Raw genomic sequence first — 20164 nt, forward strand, 5'->3', positions numbered from 1 at the left:
TTTTTATTTGATTTATTGAAATTGCAAACAATACAATTCACTGGTCTATGCGGCTTCTGGCCGCCAGTATGTTCTCAAGTCTGGGACCATGTCTCCTGTGCGCCTGGTGCCTCTGCTGAGTTAGTAGGTGGGTTTTGCACGAATTCTTGAAGGTGCTCAGACTGGGTGCTAATCCTTCACTGGCTGAGGCAACTGGTTCCAGAGTCTGGATACGTGGGGCCAATGAAGCTTGACGAGCTTGACGTATTTTAAAAAAGGGAACAGAAACTGAACCCGACTGACCCCCTCTGTCCGAGCCGCACCACCTTGAGGTCGGCGCCATACTTCTGCTTGATCCACTTGATGCCCTGGAGCTGGGGGTCGATCATGAGCGGCCAGCGCTCGCAGTTCGACAGGATGGTGGCGTTCTCCGTGGACATGCGGTCGCTAGGCAACCCCTCGTTGTTCCAGCTGGCGATGTCCGCGTCGTCCGTCAGCATGGAGAGGGGGTCCAGCTCAGGGGTGATGGGGATGGGCACCTGGATGGGGAGGGGTGAAACTTTTAAGTACAGTCTTTTAAGTACAGTCACTCCCCCTAGTAACTTCCTTTCATACTGCAGCTTCATTTACCTAGATCCATTAGATATGGATCTAGCTCAACGTGATAAATATGGGCACCCTGGTAGATGCTTACTTGCAAATCCTCTTTTATCACGGTGTTAGAGTCTGACAACCTGTCTAGAAAAAAAGACCCCAAGTATACATTTGATTTAGTTAAAGTTACATCTAACCGTTTCAAAGATCATAATTATCCAGTGCTGTTGTTTCAGTAATTGGAAACTAAACATTTGGTAACATTTAAGGAACAGAAAAAAAGTGTTTTTCCCCAGGCTGTAAATGCTGGAATATCTAATGTCAACAAGACTTTGTCATGACACGCACCAGAGTCCTGCCGGTGCAGAAACATATCACTTATACAATGTCATGCTCCCTTGGAAAATTTCACATTTTGAACCCCCTTGATTGCTGCCTCACCAGGCACGGGTCCAAATTCCAACGGCCCTCCCCCCTTTTTTTGCACCGGCCCTCCCCCGATAAGTATCGTAACGTCCCGTACCTTGAGTCCCTTCATGAAGGGGAGCCAGCGCTCCCCCGATAAGTATCGTAATGTCCCGTACCTTGAGTCCCTTCATGAAGGGGAGCCAGCGCTCGTCCATGAGGTCCATGCGGTACTTCTTGGTGAAGCAGCCGACGTACGACACAAAGGCCGTGATCAGCAGCACGTCTCCCACCAGCATCTTCTCCTGCTCCTTGAACTGGGCCACCGACTCCGCCCAACGCACGTTCTCGGACGCCAGGCCGCCAACAAGTCTGTAAAGGTTCAGAATCAATGGAGTTAAGCCTACTGGTCATGAAAAGACAGTTACATAAAAGCCACCGACTCCGCCCAACGCACGTTCTCAGACGCCAGGCCGCCAACAAGTCTGGGAGGGTTGGAGATAAACTGTGTTAAGCTTACTGGAAAAGCTAGTAAATAATCTTTTACATAGGAGTACTAAACAGTAGCAGTTACGTACAGACACCAGTCTGCCCAACCAGTCTTGACAGGATGGAGATCAATTTTCACAACGTTACCTTTGAAAGCAGGAATATCTATCAGTCTACAATGTACATACTATCACGTTTCTTTTGCTGTTCATGACAAGAAGGGTAATATACATAATCGAGTAGTATATTAACATGAAAGTTCAGCTGTATCAGGAAACAAAGTTAAACCGACTTTCCAAAACCAACACTCACTGGAAGAATTCAAGTGGGACATTTTCGGCTTTGCAGGCACGTGTCGTTTAAGCTGAATTGCATTTGATTCATTCTAATAAAGGATCTGTCAAACCATACCAGTCCTGTGCACCTCTTTACATACATTTATAACTCAAGCATTGTTGGAAGCTACTTTGTTCACCTGTTAGCGAGGGAGATGGTATTCTGAGTGCTCTCTGCCTCCTCCTGACACCGAATCTTCTCCGCTGTGGCCTTCTCAAACGCAGCCGTCAGCTCAGCCAGGTTGGCATCCAGTTCCTAAGGATGGAAAGGTAAGTCAGTTAAAGTCCTCCCGCACCACTTGGTGGAATCTATGGCGACACCCATCTCTGATTTGCAGCCCTTGGGCCACACAGCATTGTACATTAGTCTCTACAGCAGGGGGCTAGTCCACTGGTAGTGATGTGTGTGTGTGTTTAACTTGCATACTCTTTCCCAAATGCTGAGTGCTAAGTAGAGAAAGCAGTATGGACCATTTTTCATGCAAGTCAACCTGTCCATTAGGCCATTGCATCGGTTGCAAAGGATGGAAAACATGTTTAATGTATCTCAATCAAGTTTTGCTTACTGCAAAGGCATTGTTTTACTGGGCAGACAATATGTACAGCATACATCATGGAATTCGAGGAACTTTCTAACGAATTTGAGGGAATTGACGAGTAAGTTTGAATTCGATAATTTCATCGAAATCCATCCTCAGCAAAGCCAGAGTAAAAAGCAGTTCAAACTGGTTGGGGAAATGTAAATCCCTGACCTCATAAAATTCATTCACCAGGCGAGTAGCCGTCAACACGGCGAGAGTTTCAAACAATGGGAGAGCCCTGAACTATGACGAACTTAATATGTAAAACAAGTGAGAACTTGACTTTGGGGTATATTTGGCATTGGCTTTTCAATTCTAAGTATAGCTTTCCTTTAAGCCGAAATACTGGATATCAGCTATACTACCACTGCTGTCCAGTAACTACACTAAGACCTACCCGGATCTTGGCCTTGATGGTGGCCAGTTTGTCCTGAGCGGCGGCCAGCTCAGCGTTGGCCTGGTTCAGAGCGAGACGCTTCGGCTCGACGTCGCAGTAAACAACGAAGAACCTCATGATGTTGATCACCCATGCACACAGACCTGGGAACAGTAAGAAAGGAATGCATGAGTGAGTGAGTGAGTGAGTGAATGAATAGATGAAGGAAGGAAGAAAGTAAGGAATAAATGAATGAATTTAGCAGTATGGTTACGTATTGCTTAGTTGTAAATATCACCCATGCACACAGACCTGGGAACAGTAAGAAAGGAATGCATGAGTGAGTGAGTGAGTGAGTGAATGAATAGATGAAGGAAGGAAGAAAGAAAGGAATAAATGAATGAATGAATTTAGCAGTATGGTTGCGTATTGTCTAGTTGTAAATATCACCCATGCACACAGACCTGGGAAAACAAGAAAGGAATGCATGAGTGAGTGAATGAATGGATGAAGGAAGGAAGAAAGAAAGGAAGGAATAAATGAATGAATGAATTTAGCAGTATTACGTATTGTCTAGTTATAAATATTAAGTATAGGAATCTGTCTGTTAACTCAATGTGAATGTATTATTCAAACCTTTTTGATATTGGAGGAAATAAAGAAGAATTTGAAAGAATGAATAAATGGACGAATGGATGAACGAATGAATGAATGAATAGGAATATAATAATTTTATTTTCTAAAGCAAGATCGCTATACCACATGTTAAGCGAGATGGCATCCCCTTTGTAAATATGTCCACTTCAATGTTCTCCCAAGGGAGGAATAAAGTACAAGAGAATGAATGAATGAATGAATGAATGAATGAATTAACATCCTCCATCAGCATTCTAACTCGGCTGTGCTACTGAGTCGCGTGTCTCTACCGAGGGCGTCAATGAGAGTTGTCCAGGAATAAGAGGAAGAAAGAAGCGTCAAACGAACCTGCGGCAGCCTGTGACTTGGCCCTGATGAAGTCGGGGTCAAACTCAGGGTCGGCCAGGTACGGCTGGATGGCCTTCTGGCAGTTCTCATGCACGTTCTCCTTGTCATAGTTCACCAGCTGGTTCAGGAAGTCATCAACCTGCACACAAACAAACAAACAAACAAACAACAAGTTAGAGTCGAATTCTTTGTCCTTAGGTACAGCTGGATGGCCATATGACTTGTTTCGAAATCATTAACTTGTGCATAAAGTGGAAAAGAAATTAAACAGTCATGACTTGTACTTCCTACTTACTCACTCACTATCCGGTTTATCATCAGTGTTACTGTTACAGTTGTCTATAGAGGAAACATCTCTTAAGTTTCCAGTTTAACTTACTGAAAGGCTAGTCTTTCACTTCTTGAGACAAGAGAGACCGATGCTATGTAGAGCAGATGATGTTACTGTAACAGTAACATTTCAATGTACAGGAGGAGTAATTCCTGTATGCAAGCTCTTTTGGACAAGTATATGATGAACAGATGTCCTCTTAGACTAATCTTCTTCAAAATGTAAAAGAAGCAAGAAAGATGATTTTGTGGCCTAAAAGAAGGAAGCTTGCAAACTGCAAAACATGTACCATACTGTAATTTACTTCATCTTCACGGTTACCGTAGCAAAATTTCACAGTGTAAGGAAAATGGACATTTTCACAGCTTTGACTCCACGGTCGGCAAGTTATTTACAGAACGGATGTGTGAAGGAATCATGAATAATCACAACAGGTTTTCACGGTGATGATAAGTTCACGTTACGGAGTTGACCGTGAAAACATTGACCAAAAAGTTACTGTGAAAGAAACAAGAATCACTAACAGTACCTTGGCCATCACGACCTTAGCTGCCTTCCAGCTCCTGTCCTTGGGCACTTTCCCGCCGGGCGCGAGCAGCACCATCACTCCGGCCGTCACGTTGACCACGGCGGCGGGCGGGGAACCGAAGGACTTCAGCTCCGTCAGGTTGGTCTTGTTCAGCGTGTCGAGAGCGGCCTGGGCGGCGAGCAGGGCGGGTTCGGCCTTGGCCAGGTCAGCTTCACAGGACGCCGCCTTCTCACTCACCTCGGTGTTGATGACAGCAACCTTTGGGTGGGAACGTTCAGGGGAGTTAAACACATTTCTTGCCGAAGATCTCTCTATCTCTCTCTATCTAATTCAACGTCTTTTGTTCCCCATCATATGGGGGTTGGACGTGCTTGCACATGGATGGGGAAGCCCCAGAACTCCTCATCAAGTGCAAGTCTTTTTTGTAGCAAGAGTTTTTACCTTTCTTGCCGAAGATATGCTTTAATAAGACGGCAGAATTCATCATCATCACTGTGTTTCAGTGCTTCATACTGAGGCCGGCCATCATTGTCTTCCACAGTTTTTTGTAGAATTAGAGTAGAATGATATTATTTTCTTAAGTGACAGAAACAATTGAGTCTAAATCCTGGTTGTTGAAAATGCTACTGCACAAGATTTTCTACAGTTGTATTGGAGTTTCCAGAGGATGTCATCCATTTATTAAGCAAATCAACATGGCCTAAGTCTTAGGATAGATTTTGATGCTAGAAAATGACGAAAAAAGGAGACAAATCTGAAATCTCCAAAATATGTGACCTCTGACCTTTTTCTCTTCCTCGTCAGCGATGGCCTTCTCCTTGCTGACCTTCTCGGTTTCCACGCCGACGACCTGGATGAGCTTGTCGGCGTCCTCGTTCTTCTGCTTCAGCTCCACCTCCTGGGACGCCAGCTTCGCCTTCAGGTCATCCACCTGGGGTACGATACAAAGGAATGAGTGAGCAAATGAATGAGTGATCGAATGAATAAAAGAAAGAAAGAAAGAAAGGAAGAAAGAAAGAAAGAAAGAAAGAAAGAAAGAAAGAAAGAAAGAATTAATGGGAAAATTATCTAAGGGACCACCAAAAAAAATGGTGACAATAGCATTGGTCCATATTCGGTTTTATCTATAACTTAAAAACTTTTAAGATAGTCTGCAGCCCTATACTACCAGTGCTTTGTTACTCATGATGTGTTTTATCTATCAACCCAAAAGTTGTACACAGCATTGTCGGCCCACAGGAACCACTGCTAGCAACAGTCAAGAGACGTAAGCTTCAGTGGTTCGGCCACGTGACACGCCACAACAACCTGGCTAAGACCATACTGCAGGGCACCCTGGAAGGAGGTCGCCGTAGGGGACGACAGAGGAAATCCTGACAGGATAACATCGCAGAGTGGATGTCCCTTAGCCTGGCTGAAAGGCTGACTGTCGCAAGAAGCAGACGAGCCTGGAGACAGATCTCCATCTTCAATGCTACCTTGTCCCCTCAACGACCGGGAGGTCAAGGGACTAGGTAGGTAGGTAGGTAGGTTTTATCTATCACAATGTCTTCAGCCCTACCTTTGCTGCGGTGCTCTGCAGTTTCTGCAGCCCATTCTCCAGGCGCTCCATCTTGCCCTGCAGCTCCTCATGTTGTATGTATCTATCTAATATATATTTCCAGTGCTGTACTAACTAACCTGTCTTGTTTATAACTTTAAGATAGTCTGCCGACCTAGCTGTCCCTTGCACATGTTTTATGTATGGCAAAGATCTTACCTGTGCTGCGGTGCTCTGCAGCTTCTGCAGCCCGTTCTCCAGGCGCTCCATCTTGCCCTGCAGCTCCTTGCCCTTCTTCCGCAGCAGGTTCTGGTACAGGATGATCTGCTCCAGGAAGGACTTGGGCGTGGTGTAGTTGTAGCGCCGCTCGTTCGAGAGGTACACGCGCGACATCTCGTTCACGCTGGTGTGGACGTACGCCATGAACTCCGCAACCGAAGACTTCACTTCGTTCTGAAAGAGAAGTTTATATATTTATCTATTCTTTGCATCAGGCGCAGGGCCCATATCAAGAACAACAAGGACAGTATACAGACAATTTACAAATAACACAAACATTGCATACAATTATCAGGTAGTATAAAAACGTGTAAGCGAAAGGACCGGTTGACAATAATACGGCCAGTGCCGGCTTAGTGAAAAGACCTTGGAATGACATAGCAGGTGAATTATGCTATTTTTAGACACAAAGAGGTGGGTCACAAAGGAGTATGCCAGCTTACGCCGCCTGGCATCGAAGGTATCAACCCAAAAGTTTGAGGTTTAGATTTAGTGTTTCTTTATCTAAAGACCGCATAAAAGTCATTCAGAATCTGTTAGTTCTTGGACATTCTGAAGACAAGGCTAGCAAGAGAACAAGATTGGTGAGAAAACTTGAATGTGACTTATATCTTATTTCTAAAATGAACTTACTGGAATTCCCTCGGTCTCCCCCAGGAATCGGTTGCTGACGGACCTCAGGGCCTCCTGCGGCCACTCGTGGAACCAGTCGATGCAGGTGCAGTTCACCACGGCCGGGAACTTACGGCTGCGCACACGTAGAGTCGTGCCCACCGGTGAGAAGCACAGAACAACCTGGGGCGGGGAGAAAGAGCTTTTTTTCCACTGGTTGTGACAGAGAAGACAGACTCTATGTACAGTATTCAAAGGTTCATTGTACCGAGGGAATTCCTCTAGCTCTTTTCGACAAGCACAATAGACAGTGGACCACGGCTTAACGTCCCGTCTTATAAGGATTGCGACCCTTTCCAGTAGCGTGCTTGTCGGGTGAGCGACACAACCGTGATCAAACTCATGGCCTATAGGTCCAGAGGCAGGGCCGCTAACCACTGGACTACGCACACTGCCTAAAGAGAGGGGAGCTTAGTTGTATTTTCTCATGTTTCTTTATCATCCTGGTCCAAATTACATTTACCATTATTTCAAATGTCTAGTTGGTGCATTCTCTAGAGCTTACTCCATGGGTGCAAAGCACAGTACAACGCGGGGACAGGGAGAGGAGATTAGTTGTAATGTAAATCCACCTTTAGCCAGAGTAATTAACAGCATTTAATTGCTGATTACTATTCATTCCATGGTTTATCTATCATTGATAAATTTACTGCTTATTTGTTCACTCACTCACTCACTCACTCACTCACTCACTTACTCACACACTCCCTTGAATCATTCGTTGAGTCATTCATGATTTTCATTTGTTCACTTGTTCATTAACAAAAACTGGATATAAACTTCTTAAAATTTATCTAAGATAATTGGGCAACCCTTTCTTCAAGGTGTTGGCAAACAGTTGGAACAGCCTATGATTAAATTTTATACATTCTTATAACAAGAACAAGAAGAAGAGAGGAGGAACAAGGATCCTACCTTGAGGTTCTTCCTGACTCGGTCGATGAAGAACTTCCAGCAGTTTTCCCTGGAGTCCATCAGACCCATGCCCTTCACCTCGTTACGGACACCTGAAATACAGGAAAATGTTCAAATGTATGCCAATACACTGTACACGGATATCATTATCCGGTGCAATGACCTAGTGGGTAGAGTGTTCGCTTTGCATACAGTATACGTTGTGAGTTCGAACCCCGGCCGGGTCATACCAAAGACTTTAAGAATGGTACATACTACTTTCTCAGCTTAGCACTCAGCATTTGGGAAAGAGTATGGAAGTTAAATACACACCACTACCAGTGGACTAGCCCCTGCTGTAGTGATTGCACAAAGTTGTGTGGCCCAAGGGCTACTGAGATGAGTGCCCCCCTATGCACCATCGATGCAGAAAGGAACTTTGACTTTTTTATGTCATTATCTCATGCTGTTGATCAACCGCAGGTCTCCAGAACACTTTCACAGTAGCTTCCACCAGATCTATACCTAAAGGGGAGTTCACACTTGTGCGTATACTCAAATCCGTATGAGTTGTGTATTGACATTTTTTGTCTTAGGTAAAGTTTGCAGCCGAAAAGATTGTTCTTCGGTGTGATAACTAGAACGGTGAGTCAAAGTTTAAATCAACTTGTTTCCCACAAACTTTTAATCACATAAGTCAAAAAACGTCAATACGCAACTCATACAGACTTAAATAAACAACAAGTGTGAATGGACCCGAATGCTACCTCATACCTAATGATCTAGAAGCTAATAATGTATTTGAGAGTGTGAACAATTCAAATTACATATCACTACATTTGCAAAGAAGCATTTCCGTGTTGAGACACCTTTACTGAATGAGTCAATAATCCAATGCTTCAATATTATTATTATTGCATATAAGAATCTACAACTTAATGAGCTCTCTACTGTATTCACCTGTTTGTATTGTGCACGAGCCTTACATTTTTGCACCACGTATGGCATGAATATTGCATCAATGCAAAGGCTGCTAGTGGCTGGGTTATATTTTTGCAACTACTCCCAATGACCTACTGCAAAACACCCAATCATTCATGACTTACTTGCATTTCTGTTTAATTCTTTGGAGGAGAGCATACAGGAATACCAACATTGATTAAAAACCATACTTCACAAACGTTAACCTGTGACAAGGCTAGTGTATCTGAAATAGTTTAGTGGATTGTCTAATGCAAAAAATAGCAAATCTTACTTTCAGAACCAAGACAGAGACTTGGACAACATTTCTTGTCTAAGATACTTCAAACATTACCTTGTGCTAGGCTAGATTATCTGGAATATTTTAGTAGACTGTCTTCAGTTGATAGCAAACGCTATTTCAGAACCACGGACAGTGACATGGACATGGTTATTAATCTAACATACTTCTGACATTATCTTGTGATAAAGCTAGCTCATCTGAAGATATTATCATGTATACAAATAGATTATCTTAATATGTGGATAGCAAAGCAATAGTAACTTCAGCACTAAGGACAGGGGCATGGACACAATGTTTTAATTTCTATTGTTAAACCTGTCATTTCAAGCCTACAAAAATGCATTTTCATCAATCTTATGTCATGAAGTTACAATTTTTGGGACGGACAGGGTAAAATTTTTCTTCCGTCCCAACAAGCAAGTTTCCGTTCTGGGACGGAGGGACGGGTCCTGCAGACATCCCTGGTGTTCAATTGCAGCAAGTCAGAAACAACCAAATAAAATTTTTTGTAAAAGTACAATGAAAAGAAACCCACCTCCGATGATGTTCTCCACCTCATCGTCCGGCAACAGCTCGGCAATCTCTCCGGTGGACAGCAGATCGTTGATGAGCACCAGGAAACGCTCGTCTGGCACCTGCGCGTCCGTCATCAGAAACATGGTGCCGATGTTCTTCAGACCCGCCTTGATGTACAGGGCTCCAATATCAAGCTGGGAATCAACGACAAAAGGAGCTGAGTTTGTCCTGTTCTTCGTACACACAAAATCGGTTGTTTTAAAGTATGTTCCTTTTGTTGGTGTTTTTCCTTTATTTCCCTTGTTTATTTGTACCTGACACATGTGTTGTAACTAACCCATGCACAACTGCTGATAATCTCATAGATATGAGGCTGGGCAGTAAGAAAGAAGAAGAAGAAGTAGCACTCTAAAATACTCCTCCCTCCAAGTCTATTCCAAATGACTTGCCTTCGCAATACATGTACATGTGAAATACACATAAAAAGTGGCTGTAGATCACAACCAAATTCTTGACGGCCAGAGTTACTGCTGCAGCTTGTTTCCTTTTCCCTCACTCGTGTATGCCATCATTGTGTGCAGTTTCCGATATACGTTGAGAAAGAATCTTTCCAATCATTTACATGTTCCATCCAATTCCTACTCCTGTTCAGGGCAATCTCATTTTATATAATTACAGTGTCAATAGGCATGCTCTTATTGTCTACTTTTGTCAAGGAGCACTGCTAATTGACATACTAGAGTGCATGAAATCAAATCAAATTGTTAACAGTGTCCATGTCCCTGTCCTTAGTGCTGAAGTTACTACTACTTTGCTATCCACATAAGACAATCTGCTGTTAGTATGCTTTCAAATAAGCTAGTCTAGGCATAAGATAGTTTTTGAAGTAATACTATGTAAGATTAATAAATGAAGAAATAATGCCTGATATCCACAACAGGTAACCCCTGATTCACTCTAGCAATACCCCTTGCAGTATATGTCAATTAGCAGCACTCCTTGACAAGATTAGACAATAACAGCTTGCAGTGTATACAAAATGAGATTGCCCTGGACAGGAGTAGGAAATGAAGTAGAACATGTAAATGATTGGAGAAATTATTTTCATCTCAAGTTACATCAGAAACTGCACATAATGATGGCGTACATGAGTGAGGGAAAAGGAAATAAGCCGTCGTAACTATGGCCTTCTAGCTTTTGGTTGTGAGCTACAGTCACTCCTTGACAAAACTCCAGTTCTGAGGTTTTTTTTTAATGTTTTGCCAAACCTTGAGGTCGGGGATGCCGTATCCCTTCCTGAGTGATCTATGTTTGTTTTGGTTGAAAGTGGAGGGAAGCAAAATGAGAACACATTTGCCAAACCTTGAGGTCGGCGATGCCGTACCCCTTCCTGAGGGTGATCTATGTTTGTTTTGGTTGAAAGTGGAGGGAAACAAAATGAGAACACATTTGCCAAACCTTGAGGTCGGCAATGCCGTATCCCTTCCTGAGTGATCTATGTTTGTTTTGGTTGAAAGTGGAGGGAAACAGGATGAGAACACATTTGCCAAACCTTGAGGTCGGCGATGCCGTACCCCTTCCTGAGGGTGATCTATGTTTGTTTTGGTTGAAAGTGGAGGGAAACAAAATGAGAACACATTTGCCAAACCTTGAGGTCGGCGATGCCGTATCCCTTCCTGAGTGATCTATGTTTGTTTTGGTTGAAAGTGGAGGGAAACAGGATGAGAACACATTTGCCAAACCTTGAGGTCGGCGATGCCGTACCCCTTCCTGAGGGTGATCTATGTTTGTTTTGGTTGAAAGTGGAGGGAAACAAAATGAGAACACATTTGCCAAACCTTGAGGTCGGCGATGCCGTATCCCTTCCTGAGTGATCTATGTTTGTTTTGGTTGAAAGTGGAGGGAAACAGGATGAGAACACATTTGCCAAACCTTGAGGTCGGCGATGCCGTATCCCTTCCTGAGGGTGATCTATGTTTGTTTTGGTTGAAAGTGGAGGGAAACAAAATGAGAACACATTTGCCAAACCTTGAGGTCGGCGATGCCGTATCCCTTCCTGAGGGCGATCTATGTTTGTTTTGGTTGAAAGTGGAGGGAAACAGAATGAGAACACATTTGCCAAACCTTGAGGTCGGCGATGCCGTATCCCTTCCTGAGGGTGATCTATGTTTGTTTTGGTTGAAAGTGGAGGGAAACAAAATGAGAACACATTTGCCAAACCTTGAGGTCGGCGATGCCGTATCCCTTCCTGAGGGCGATCTATGTTTGTTTTGGTTGAAAGTGGAGGGAAACAAAATGAGAACACATTTGCCAAACCTTGAGGTCGGCGATGCCGTATCCCTTCCTGAGGGTGATCTATGTTTGTTTTGGTTGAAAGTGGAGGGAAACAGAATGAGAACACATTTTCCAAACCTTGAGGTCGGGGATGCCGTATCCCTTCCTGAGGGTGATCTATGTTTGTTTTGGTTGAAAGTGGAGGGAAACAGAATGAGAACACATTTTCCAAACCTTGAGGTCGGGGATGCCTGAGGGTGATCTATGTTTGTTTTGGTTGAAAGTGGAGGGAAACAAAATGAGAACACATTTGCCAAACCTTGAGGTCGGCGATGCCGTATCCCTTCCTGAGGGTGATCTGGAAGACCTCCAGGCTACTGATGAAGGCAGCCAGACGAGACAGGCTCTGCTTTCCGCTGCCCCCCACCCCCACCAGCAGGGCGTTGCCGCGAGGAGACTCCAGGATGCGGTTGATCCGACAGCTGCAGAAAAGGGAGGGACAAAGAGGTTTGATATCTCTGGCTCAGATTAAAATTGCAGCCATTTTTTCAAACCAAAGGCAGTGAATTCCAGGATGCGGTTGATCCGATAGCCACAGAAAACAGACATAGAAACTCTTTCATTTCAAGAACAATGCAGTTGGGACGGTTTCAGGTTTCCCCTGCATGTGGTTACGCTGGTGTGTTACGCCGAATGGTGGTTATACCGGCTATATAGATACAGATACAGATGTTTTTCTTCACTGTTTGCAACAAAAGGCACTTGTTCTTTTATGTGCAAATAAACAAAGAATAAACCAACTCACATGTGCTGCATGGCGTCCTCGAACAGCACCAGGTTCATGGCAGCGTTGATCTCGTTGTAGTTGTCGAGCGCCTCGGTCAGGAGCTTGTTGAGCTCCTCCCAGGACGGCACCGGCATGTACTTGGGGTCTCCGATCCCCGTGGCAAAGTGGCAGTACATGTTCGGCTGCCGCTTGATGTCGTCCTCGCTCATGTCCTGTGGAAACCATGGCAACAGAGTTACATCCACTTTAGAGGTAAAGCTAGACAGGAGATGGAAGGATGCGATGAGACTGGCTGTTGACAGAGCATGCTGGACTTCTAAGTCTAAGTATAAGTCATTGTCAGGTGAAGCATGATGCTTTTCTAAGTCCCTAGTGGTAGTGCAATGCGGCTTCGCTTCATGTTCAGCTGCCACTTGATGTCCTCTTCAATCATGTCCTGCGGAAACCATGGCAACAGGGTTGCATTTTTTTAAATCTATTTTTTCATTGATGGGTTGGCCGATTACTCTAACTTCGCAACTAGGGCCTGAATTGCGAGGAGCTTACAATTGGCGGGCCTAAGTTGCAAGAGTCTGGAGCAGTTGCCATTTGGCACTAACTCAGGTGACCTCAATACCACAATTGCCCCATCTGTGGCCATAGGACTGTAGGTTTTGAACCACCCATACCGGCAAGGACCCCTACTCTTTTCATAATATAAAGCAGTCATCATCAACTGAGGTGAAGCATAGTGCTTTTCTAAGTAGCTAGTGGTAGTGCAATGCAGCTTCGAGAAGGCTCACCGGGCCATCCCTACTCTTCTAAGTGTGTTGGATTCTTTTATGTGCAGAGGTTTGATGCTTGAGGCTTACACCTGAAGCTCTCTAACTTATAAACAGCTGATGCTACACTACAGGGCCTAAGAAAGTCATTGTTATAAAATGTAGATGTCGACATCTAGTGGCCCCAAATCTAGTGCAAAGTATAAAAAAAAACATTAGCTGCTTGAATACTAATAGGTGTATCTTTTTCTATGCAGGCTGTGCATACCATTATGGTAATTTTCTTTAACTAGTATTCAGTGACTTGAATGCATGGCAGCTTGCTACCAGAGGTGGGTAATACAATACAAGTATACCTCTTCTGTCACTCCCTTTACACATTCAGCAGTACAGGAGGAAAGACATGATCTTTGATGTCAACATTTGCATCACTTATGGGAAGGCAAAAAGGCTAAGTACAGAAATATGATGTAAAACAAATGTAGACTATCAAATTCAGATTGGATCGCTATACAATAGAAAATGGAAAAAGAGCACTTCTAAGTGTAAATATCTTGCTAAATGCATCTAAACTCTTTTGGCTAAACTCCTTGTCAGTGAACACTTCTAAGTGTTTAACTTACTGAATGTATTTAACCTCTTTTGGCTAAACTCCTTGCCAGTGTCTTAAATCTTTTACGTACCTCGAAGTACTTCTTGGCATAGTCCACCTGCAGCTTGGCAAAGGCCTCCATGTCCTTATCTTCGATGAGCTTGTCGCCGTAGACGCGGGACGCCTCGTGTAGCCAGAGCCGCACCAGGTCCAGGGGCGCCTTCACACAGTCGGGCATGGAGAACAGCATGCCCTGGGGGGAGGGGATGTATTCATCTCAATCCACATACATGTATTATGCAAATGACCAGAAATCGCATGGCCGCAACCACATTGGACAATGGCCGCTATAAACTGAATTCTGAATGCTTAGGTCAATGGGAAAACTTCAAGGAGAACAGCATGCCCTGGGGGAGAAATGTATTCATCTCAATCCACATACATGTATTATGCAAATGACCAGAAATCGCATGGCCGCAACCACATTGGAGAATGACCGCTATAGACTGAATTCTGAATGCTTAGGTCAATGGGAAAACTCCAAGAAGAACAGCATGCCCTGGGGGAGAAATGTATTCATCTCAATCCACATACATGTATTATGCAAATGACCAGAAATCGCATGGCCGCGACCACATTGGACAATGACCGCTATAGACTGAATTCTGAATGCTTAGGTCAATGGGAAAAATCCAAAGAGAACAGCATGCCCTGTGGCAAGAAATGTATTCTACTTCAATCCACATATTATACAAATGACCAGAAATCGCACGGCCGCGACCACATTGGACAATGATCGAGTATAGACTGAATTCTGAATGCTAAGGTCAATGGGAAAAATCCAAGGAGAACAGCATGCCCTGTGGCAAGAAATGTATTCTACTTCAATCCACATATTAAACAAACGACCGGAAATCGCATGGCCGCGACCACATTGGACATTGACCACTATAGACTGAATTCTGAATGCTTATAGGTCGATGGGAAAAATCCAAGGAGAACAGCATGCCCTGTGGCAAGAAATGTATTCTACTTCAATCCACATATTATACAAATGACCAGAAATCGCATGGCCACAATCACATTGGACAATGACCGCTATAAACTGAATTCTGAATGCTAAGGTCAATGGGAAAACTCCAAGGAGAACAGCATGCCCTGTGGCAAGAAATGTATTCTACTTCAATCCACATATTATACATATGACCAGAAATCGCATGGCCGCAATCACATTGGACAATGATCGAGTATAGACTGAATTCTGAATGCTAAGGTCAATGGGAAAAATCCAAGGAGAACAGCATGCCCTGTGGCAAGAAATGTATTCTACTTCAATCCACATATTAAACAAACGACCGGAAATCGCACGGCCGCGACCACATTGGACATTGACCACTATAGACTGAATTCTGAATGCTTAGGTCAATGGGAAAAATCCAAAGAGAACAGCATGCCCTGTGGCAAGAAATGTATTCTACTTCAATCCACATATTATACAAATGACCAGAAATCGCATGGCCGCAATCACATTGGACAATGACCACTATAGACTAAATTTTGAATGCTTAGGTCAATGGGAAAAATCCAACAAGAACAGCATGCCCTGTGGTGAGAGCGTTAGGTTACATTATGTATCTTGATCCAAAGTTTAGCTTCAAGAAGGCTTGTCTTTCATGTATCATCTAAGTTAGACACTAAAGCAACGACACCAACCAAAATGTTGCTAGAAAAGAAATTAATAGTAAAAAAACCTAAGATATACAAAAAATCTGCATAAGTGACAAAATGCTACAATCTAATAGATAAACTTTATTTCAATTTCTTCCAATCAATGCTATGTACAGTAGAATCCGCTTAACTGCACCACCCATTTGTCAGCGTTTTTGGTGCAATTATCCGGCTGGTGCAATTATGCGAAATGGCCAGCTGGGCCGCACCACCATGTGCGAGGGGGTGTATTGTTAGTCAGAAACACTAGCACAAAGAAAACAGACGAAATTATTCAGTTATCAACTTTATTCATTGACCCTTTGCTGAAAATAAAGAAATGACTACAAACCTGTTTTGATTTTGCATTCTTTCATTTTTCCATGCAATCTACTGCATTACAACACACATAATGTTACAGGGGAGGCATTCTGAAACATCGTCATGCCACCCATGGGATAACAGTTTCTGTGTTACATTACGTCGAGTGCAGTTGTCGATTTACGTAAATCATGTACCGCCATGAACTAGGAATTGAAACTAAAACTGATGGTTACTGATTACGGGTGACCCGCCCGGGACCTCCCATACGATTCCTATCAATGTAACTGCCAATGGAGACCACCTTGTTTTGTTACTCAAAACAGTTTTAAACATATTGGCGGTATTGCGCCTTTACACCGGCAGGTATCGGCTCATTTGTACCACGTTTGCCGATTTTTAGCGCACCTTTTCAGTTAACTTGTCGAGGATTTTGGGAAAAAAATGGTGCAGTTATCCGGCATTGGTGACCATGCACGGTGCAGATATGCGGAGTCACTAACAATGCAGTGAATGGGAACCGGTTTTGGATATTGGGATTCGGTGCAATATAACCGAAGGTGCGTTTATCCGAGGTGCAATTAACTGGCTTCGTCTGTATATTTGTTACTTCCTTAAGTTTATCTTTGTAATGAGGGATGGCATTTGCCTTTTAACGGACTAGTTAAGCACCCCTGACTTAGATCGTTCTATTATCAGACTTTAAAACAAAAATAAACAAATAAAGAGGTTACAAATTCCCACCTGGAAGATGTTGGACAGGTCTCTCAGGTTGAAGACGTAGTGGAACTTGATGGCGGTCGGCAGGAAAGTGGAGGTCATTTTGGAGTGCAGTCCAAGCGCCGCGTTGACCAGCGTCGGGGCGGCCTTTGCGACAGAGTTGGCGAACCTAGAAGATGGAAATTTTACCCCTTAGTCTATTGTGGTAATAGGCTAAATATTGGTTTTGTTGCATATAAGATGTAAAGATACTAAATGTTCTCTGTAAATTCTGTCACGCATCTACTAGTCACACTTTTTTCCAGTCCGATTAAGTCCTTAGGCTAACTTATTTCATCACTGGCGACAGCGTTCAGTTTTGTATAAAAATCATTATAATCCGGTTTGTTATAGGATTTCTTTGCTAATTGTTTATAAGTTTTTGTTAATCTACATTTCATTTAACTCATTATGTAATGCTTCGGTCCCATTTCCAATCTGGGGCCCGGCCGAAAACGAAGAATAAAAACTGCATATCACGAAAATACACAAAATATGGTTAGGAGTAATTTTTTTACGTTTTTTGTCTGTTGCTGTCTTTTATAATATTATCAAATTTTTTGTTCCCACAAGCTGCCCGACTGGGCCCCGGTTTGGAAATGGGGCCATAGCATAAGTGGACTCCAGGTAGAATAGTGTATCTCTAATGGATGTAACACTAAATGCAGATCTCAATAAAACAAACAAACAAACAAACAAGCGGAGTTTACGCACCCGTTCTGCGCGAGGTGCTGGGAGAGGATCTGGGAGTAGATGTGCTGGAGAGCATCCAGCCCTGGGAAGCTGAGGGCGAAGACGCAGAAGTGTCGCTGCAGACGGGGGTTGATGGTGAAACTACCGGACGTGGGGTTCATGCAGGCCACGTACTGGCAGTTGTGCACATCCTTCAGGCTGAGCTTCACCCGGTCGTACCAGTGACTGTAGTCCATGTGCTGCCGGATCAGTGTGTGCGGCTGGGATAGTGGAAAGAAATGATATAGATTTTAGTTAGTTTTCACAGTATCCCTTAAATGCCTGACCAGTGACTGTAGTGCATGTGCTGACGGATCAGTGTGTGCGGCTGGAGGCGGGGAAAGAAATGATTTAATAGACATTTTACAAGTTACAATATTGTAGACACTCTAACATGGAGTTTGTGGGCAATGGCCTTTAAAAAACAATCATCAGGAGACCAGGATGAGAATCAATATGGAAACTTACACAGTGACAGAAGATGGAAACAAGCCAAGTGTCAGTTCTAGTACATCTTACATAAAGTAGCCATTTTAGAAGGCTACTATTCCCCGGGGCTCTTTCAGGTATTTTCCATCAAGCGTCTAGAGAGTGGATCAGTTTCAGACCCAATGAGAGCATGATGAAAACAGCTTACAGATTCTGTGAATAATTTCATCAGGTTGGTAAGTCACTGAATAAAAGGATTCTTTGTACACAATCAAGCATCTATAAGCAGCGACAACTGAGCTGCAGTGCAATGTGAACCAGTCAGAATTGCCCTGAGGAAGGTGACAGATGGTCACCTAAACATTGGTTAGATAAATCACTTGAGTCTTTTTATTCAGATTACAGGTTCTGAAGAAAACTGACCTGCACAGTGAAGTAGGTGTCGACCTCCGGCATGTTCATGTCATCGATGAAGTAGATGAGCCTCTTGTTGCCGGGCGGGCCATAGTTACGGCCGGCCTTCTTCTCGAGAGGCTTCTCCAGGACAGCTGAAGGAGGGAAGGGTTTTCATGAAATGGGGCCAAACTAGTATTGTTGTCATTTTAAGCTCATGAAAATGCATCTTTATCACTTTCATGTTATGAAGTTCAGATTTTTGGGGACAAATGGGATCAAATTTTTGTCCATCCCAGCAAGCAAATTTTATACCCAGGACTGAGGGACAGGTCCTGGAGATGATTAGTTATACTAACTTATAGGGTAAAAATCCTGACAAGCAGAAGCATGTAGCTTTCAAAACTCCTAAAAACTCTCAAAGTTCTAAAGAAAATCCATCAAAGTTTCCATCCAAAAGAACAGAACATAAAGCAAGCTATCTTCTGACAATCTTTTTCGAAGTCTAAGAAAAGAAAGTCACATACTCTGCAGCATAGCGGATGTTGTGTAGAAGTTGAAGGGCACGTTGGCGACCATGTAGTCCTCGCTGAGTCCGAGGAGCTTGTCCCCGACCAGCACAGACTTGCCCAGGCCGGCGTTGCCCACCAGCATGACGGGGCGCCGGTTCACCATCAGCATGTCCATGAAGTACCGGATACGGGTGGTTTCTGCCGTGTGCACCAGGACAGCCTATCCGGGCGTCGCAGATAAGAAAAAATTTAAATTCAGAATCTTTTAGGTACTGTAATTCTTGATTTGTTAACTGTAACTTAATTTTAGCTGATTCAACGATCACTAGTCAACAGCTAAAATTTCATCATTGCAAATATTTCATCACTAATATTTGAGACAGTGATCATGTGATGTTTGTTCCCACCGTTAAATTCAAGTGCCGTGACCTACTCCATTTCCCCAACCGCTACATTTTCCTACCGCTATATTAAAGTGATTTACAGTCAGCTCTCTTTTCAGATGTTAAAAATAACATAATTGGCCAATCATACCATAAAAACACAATACGCCAAAAACAGTTGCTCAACTGTATTTGTCTTATCTAAAATGGTTCTTAAGGCTAGTTGGAGTAATACAACGATTGAAAAAATGTATCTACAACAGCACGAACTCAGAACGTAATACGTATAGCTTTACGGCAATTAGCCTGGTATTGAAACCTATAACTGCCGAATCTCTTTTGTTCTCTTTGGTCAACATTGCATCAGAGTAACAGCCGTTGCATAAGATATGTCTTTGGACACAACTAAATGAGCCTATATACGAGATATTAACCATAAATACGCAAACACGACCTGAAACGCTTAGATTCTGGCGACGTGCTATCTACAGCTCACCTGCAGTGGAATGTCAGGGTCAAGTTCGAACTTGGCGACCTTGTCCTGCCAGGGCAGGAACTTCTTAGTCTCCGGGTCGATGAAGTAGTCGAACACGGTGCCCTGGGACGGGAACTTCACAGTCTTGAACTCCGTGGCCCAATACTTGCTGAACTCCACACGGTAGTCTGCCAGCTGACAAGGTTAAAGAAAATGTTCAACGAATTGCCACATATCAAAAGGCAACTGATTTAATGGAAAATCAAAAAGA

General features: G+C 43.5%; 1 protein-coding gene across 1 annotated transcript in view; it reads right to left on the reverse strand.

Annotated features, from left to right (window-relative positions):
• The window catches only part of LOC136440752 (dynein beta chain, ciliary-like), a 95271-nt gene that overhangs the window by 13127 nt on the left and 61980 nt on the right, over nucleotides 1–20164 (reverse strand). The window contains exons 49-67 of the mRNA XM_066436857.1: nucleotides 19915–20088; nucleotides 19051–19255; nucleotides 18554–18678; nucleotides 17684–17922; nucleotides 16955–17099; nucleotides 14274–14435; nucleotides 12848–13041; nucleotides 12362–12524; nucleotides 9788–9962; nucleotides 8010–8101; nucleotides 7056–7217; nucleotides 6363–6596; nucleotides 5388–5534; nucleotides 4604–4861; nucleotides 3744–3882; nucleotides 2781–2923; nucleotides 1943–2058; nucleotides 1158–1350; nucleotides 283–518 (exon numbers count right to left, since the gene is read on the reverse strand). Coding sequence (XP_066292954.1) covers nucleotides 283–518; nucleotides 1158–1350; nucleotides 1943–2058; nucleotides 2781–2923; nucleotides 3744–3882; nucleotides 4604–4861; nucleotides 5388–5534; nucleotides 6363–6596; nucleotides 7056–7217; nucleotides 8010–8101; nucleotides 9788–9962; nucleotides 12362–12524; nucleotides 12848–13041; nucleotides 14274–14435; nucleotides 16955–17099; nucleotides 17684–17922; nucleotides 18554–18678; nucleotides 19051–19255; nucleotides 19915–20088 — 3302 coding nt within the window. The remainder of the gene's footprint in view (nucleotides 1–282; nucleotides 519–1157; nucleotides 1351–1942; nucleotides 2059–2780; nucleotides 2924–3743; nucleotides 3883–4603; nucleotides 4862–5387; nucleotides 5535–6362; nucleotides 6597–7055; nucleotides 7218–8009; nucleotides 8102–9787; nucleotides 9963–12361; nucleotides 12525–12847; nucleotides 13042–14273; nucleotides 14436–16954; nucleotides 17100–17683; nucleotides 17923–18553; nucleotides 18679–19050; nucleotides 19256–19914; nucleotides 20089–20164) is intronic.

The sequence above is a fragment of the Branchiostoma lanceolatum genome, chromosome 8 (assembly GCF_035083965.1).
Source record: "Branchiostoma lanceolatum isolate klBraLanc5 chromosome 8, klBraLanc5.hap2, whole genome shotgun sequence".
In the NCBI taxonomy this organism is placed as follows: Eukaryota; Metazoa; Chordata; class Leptocardii; order Amphioxiformes; family Branchiostomatidae; genus Branchiostoma; species Branchiostoma lanceolatum.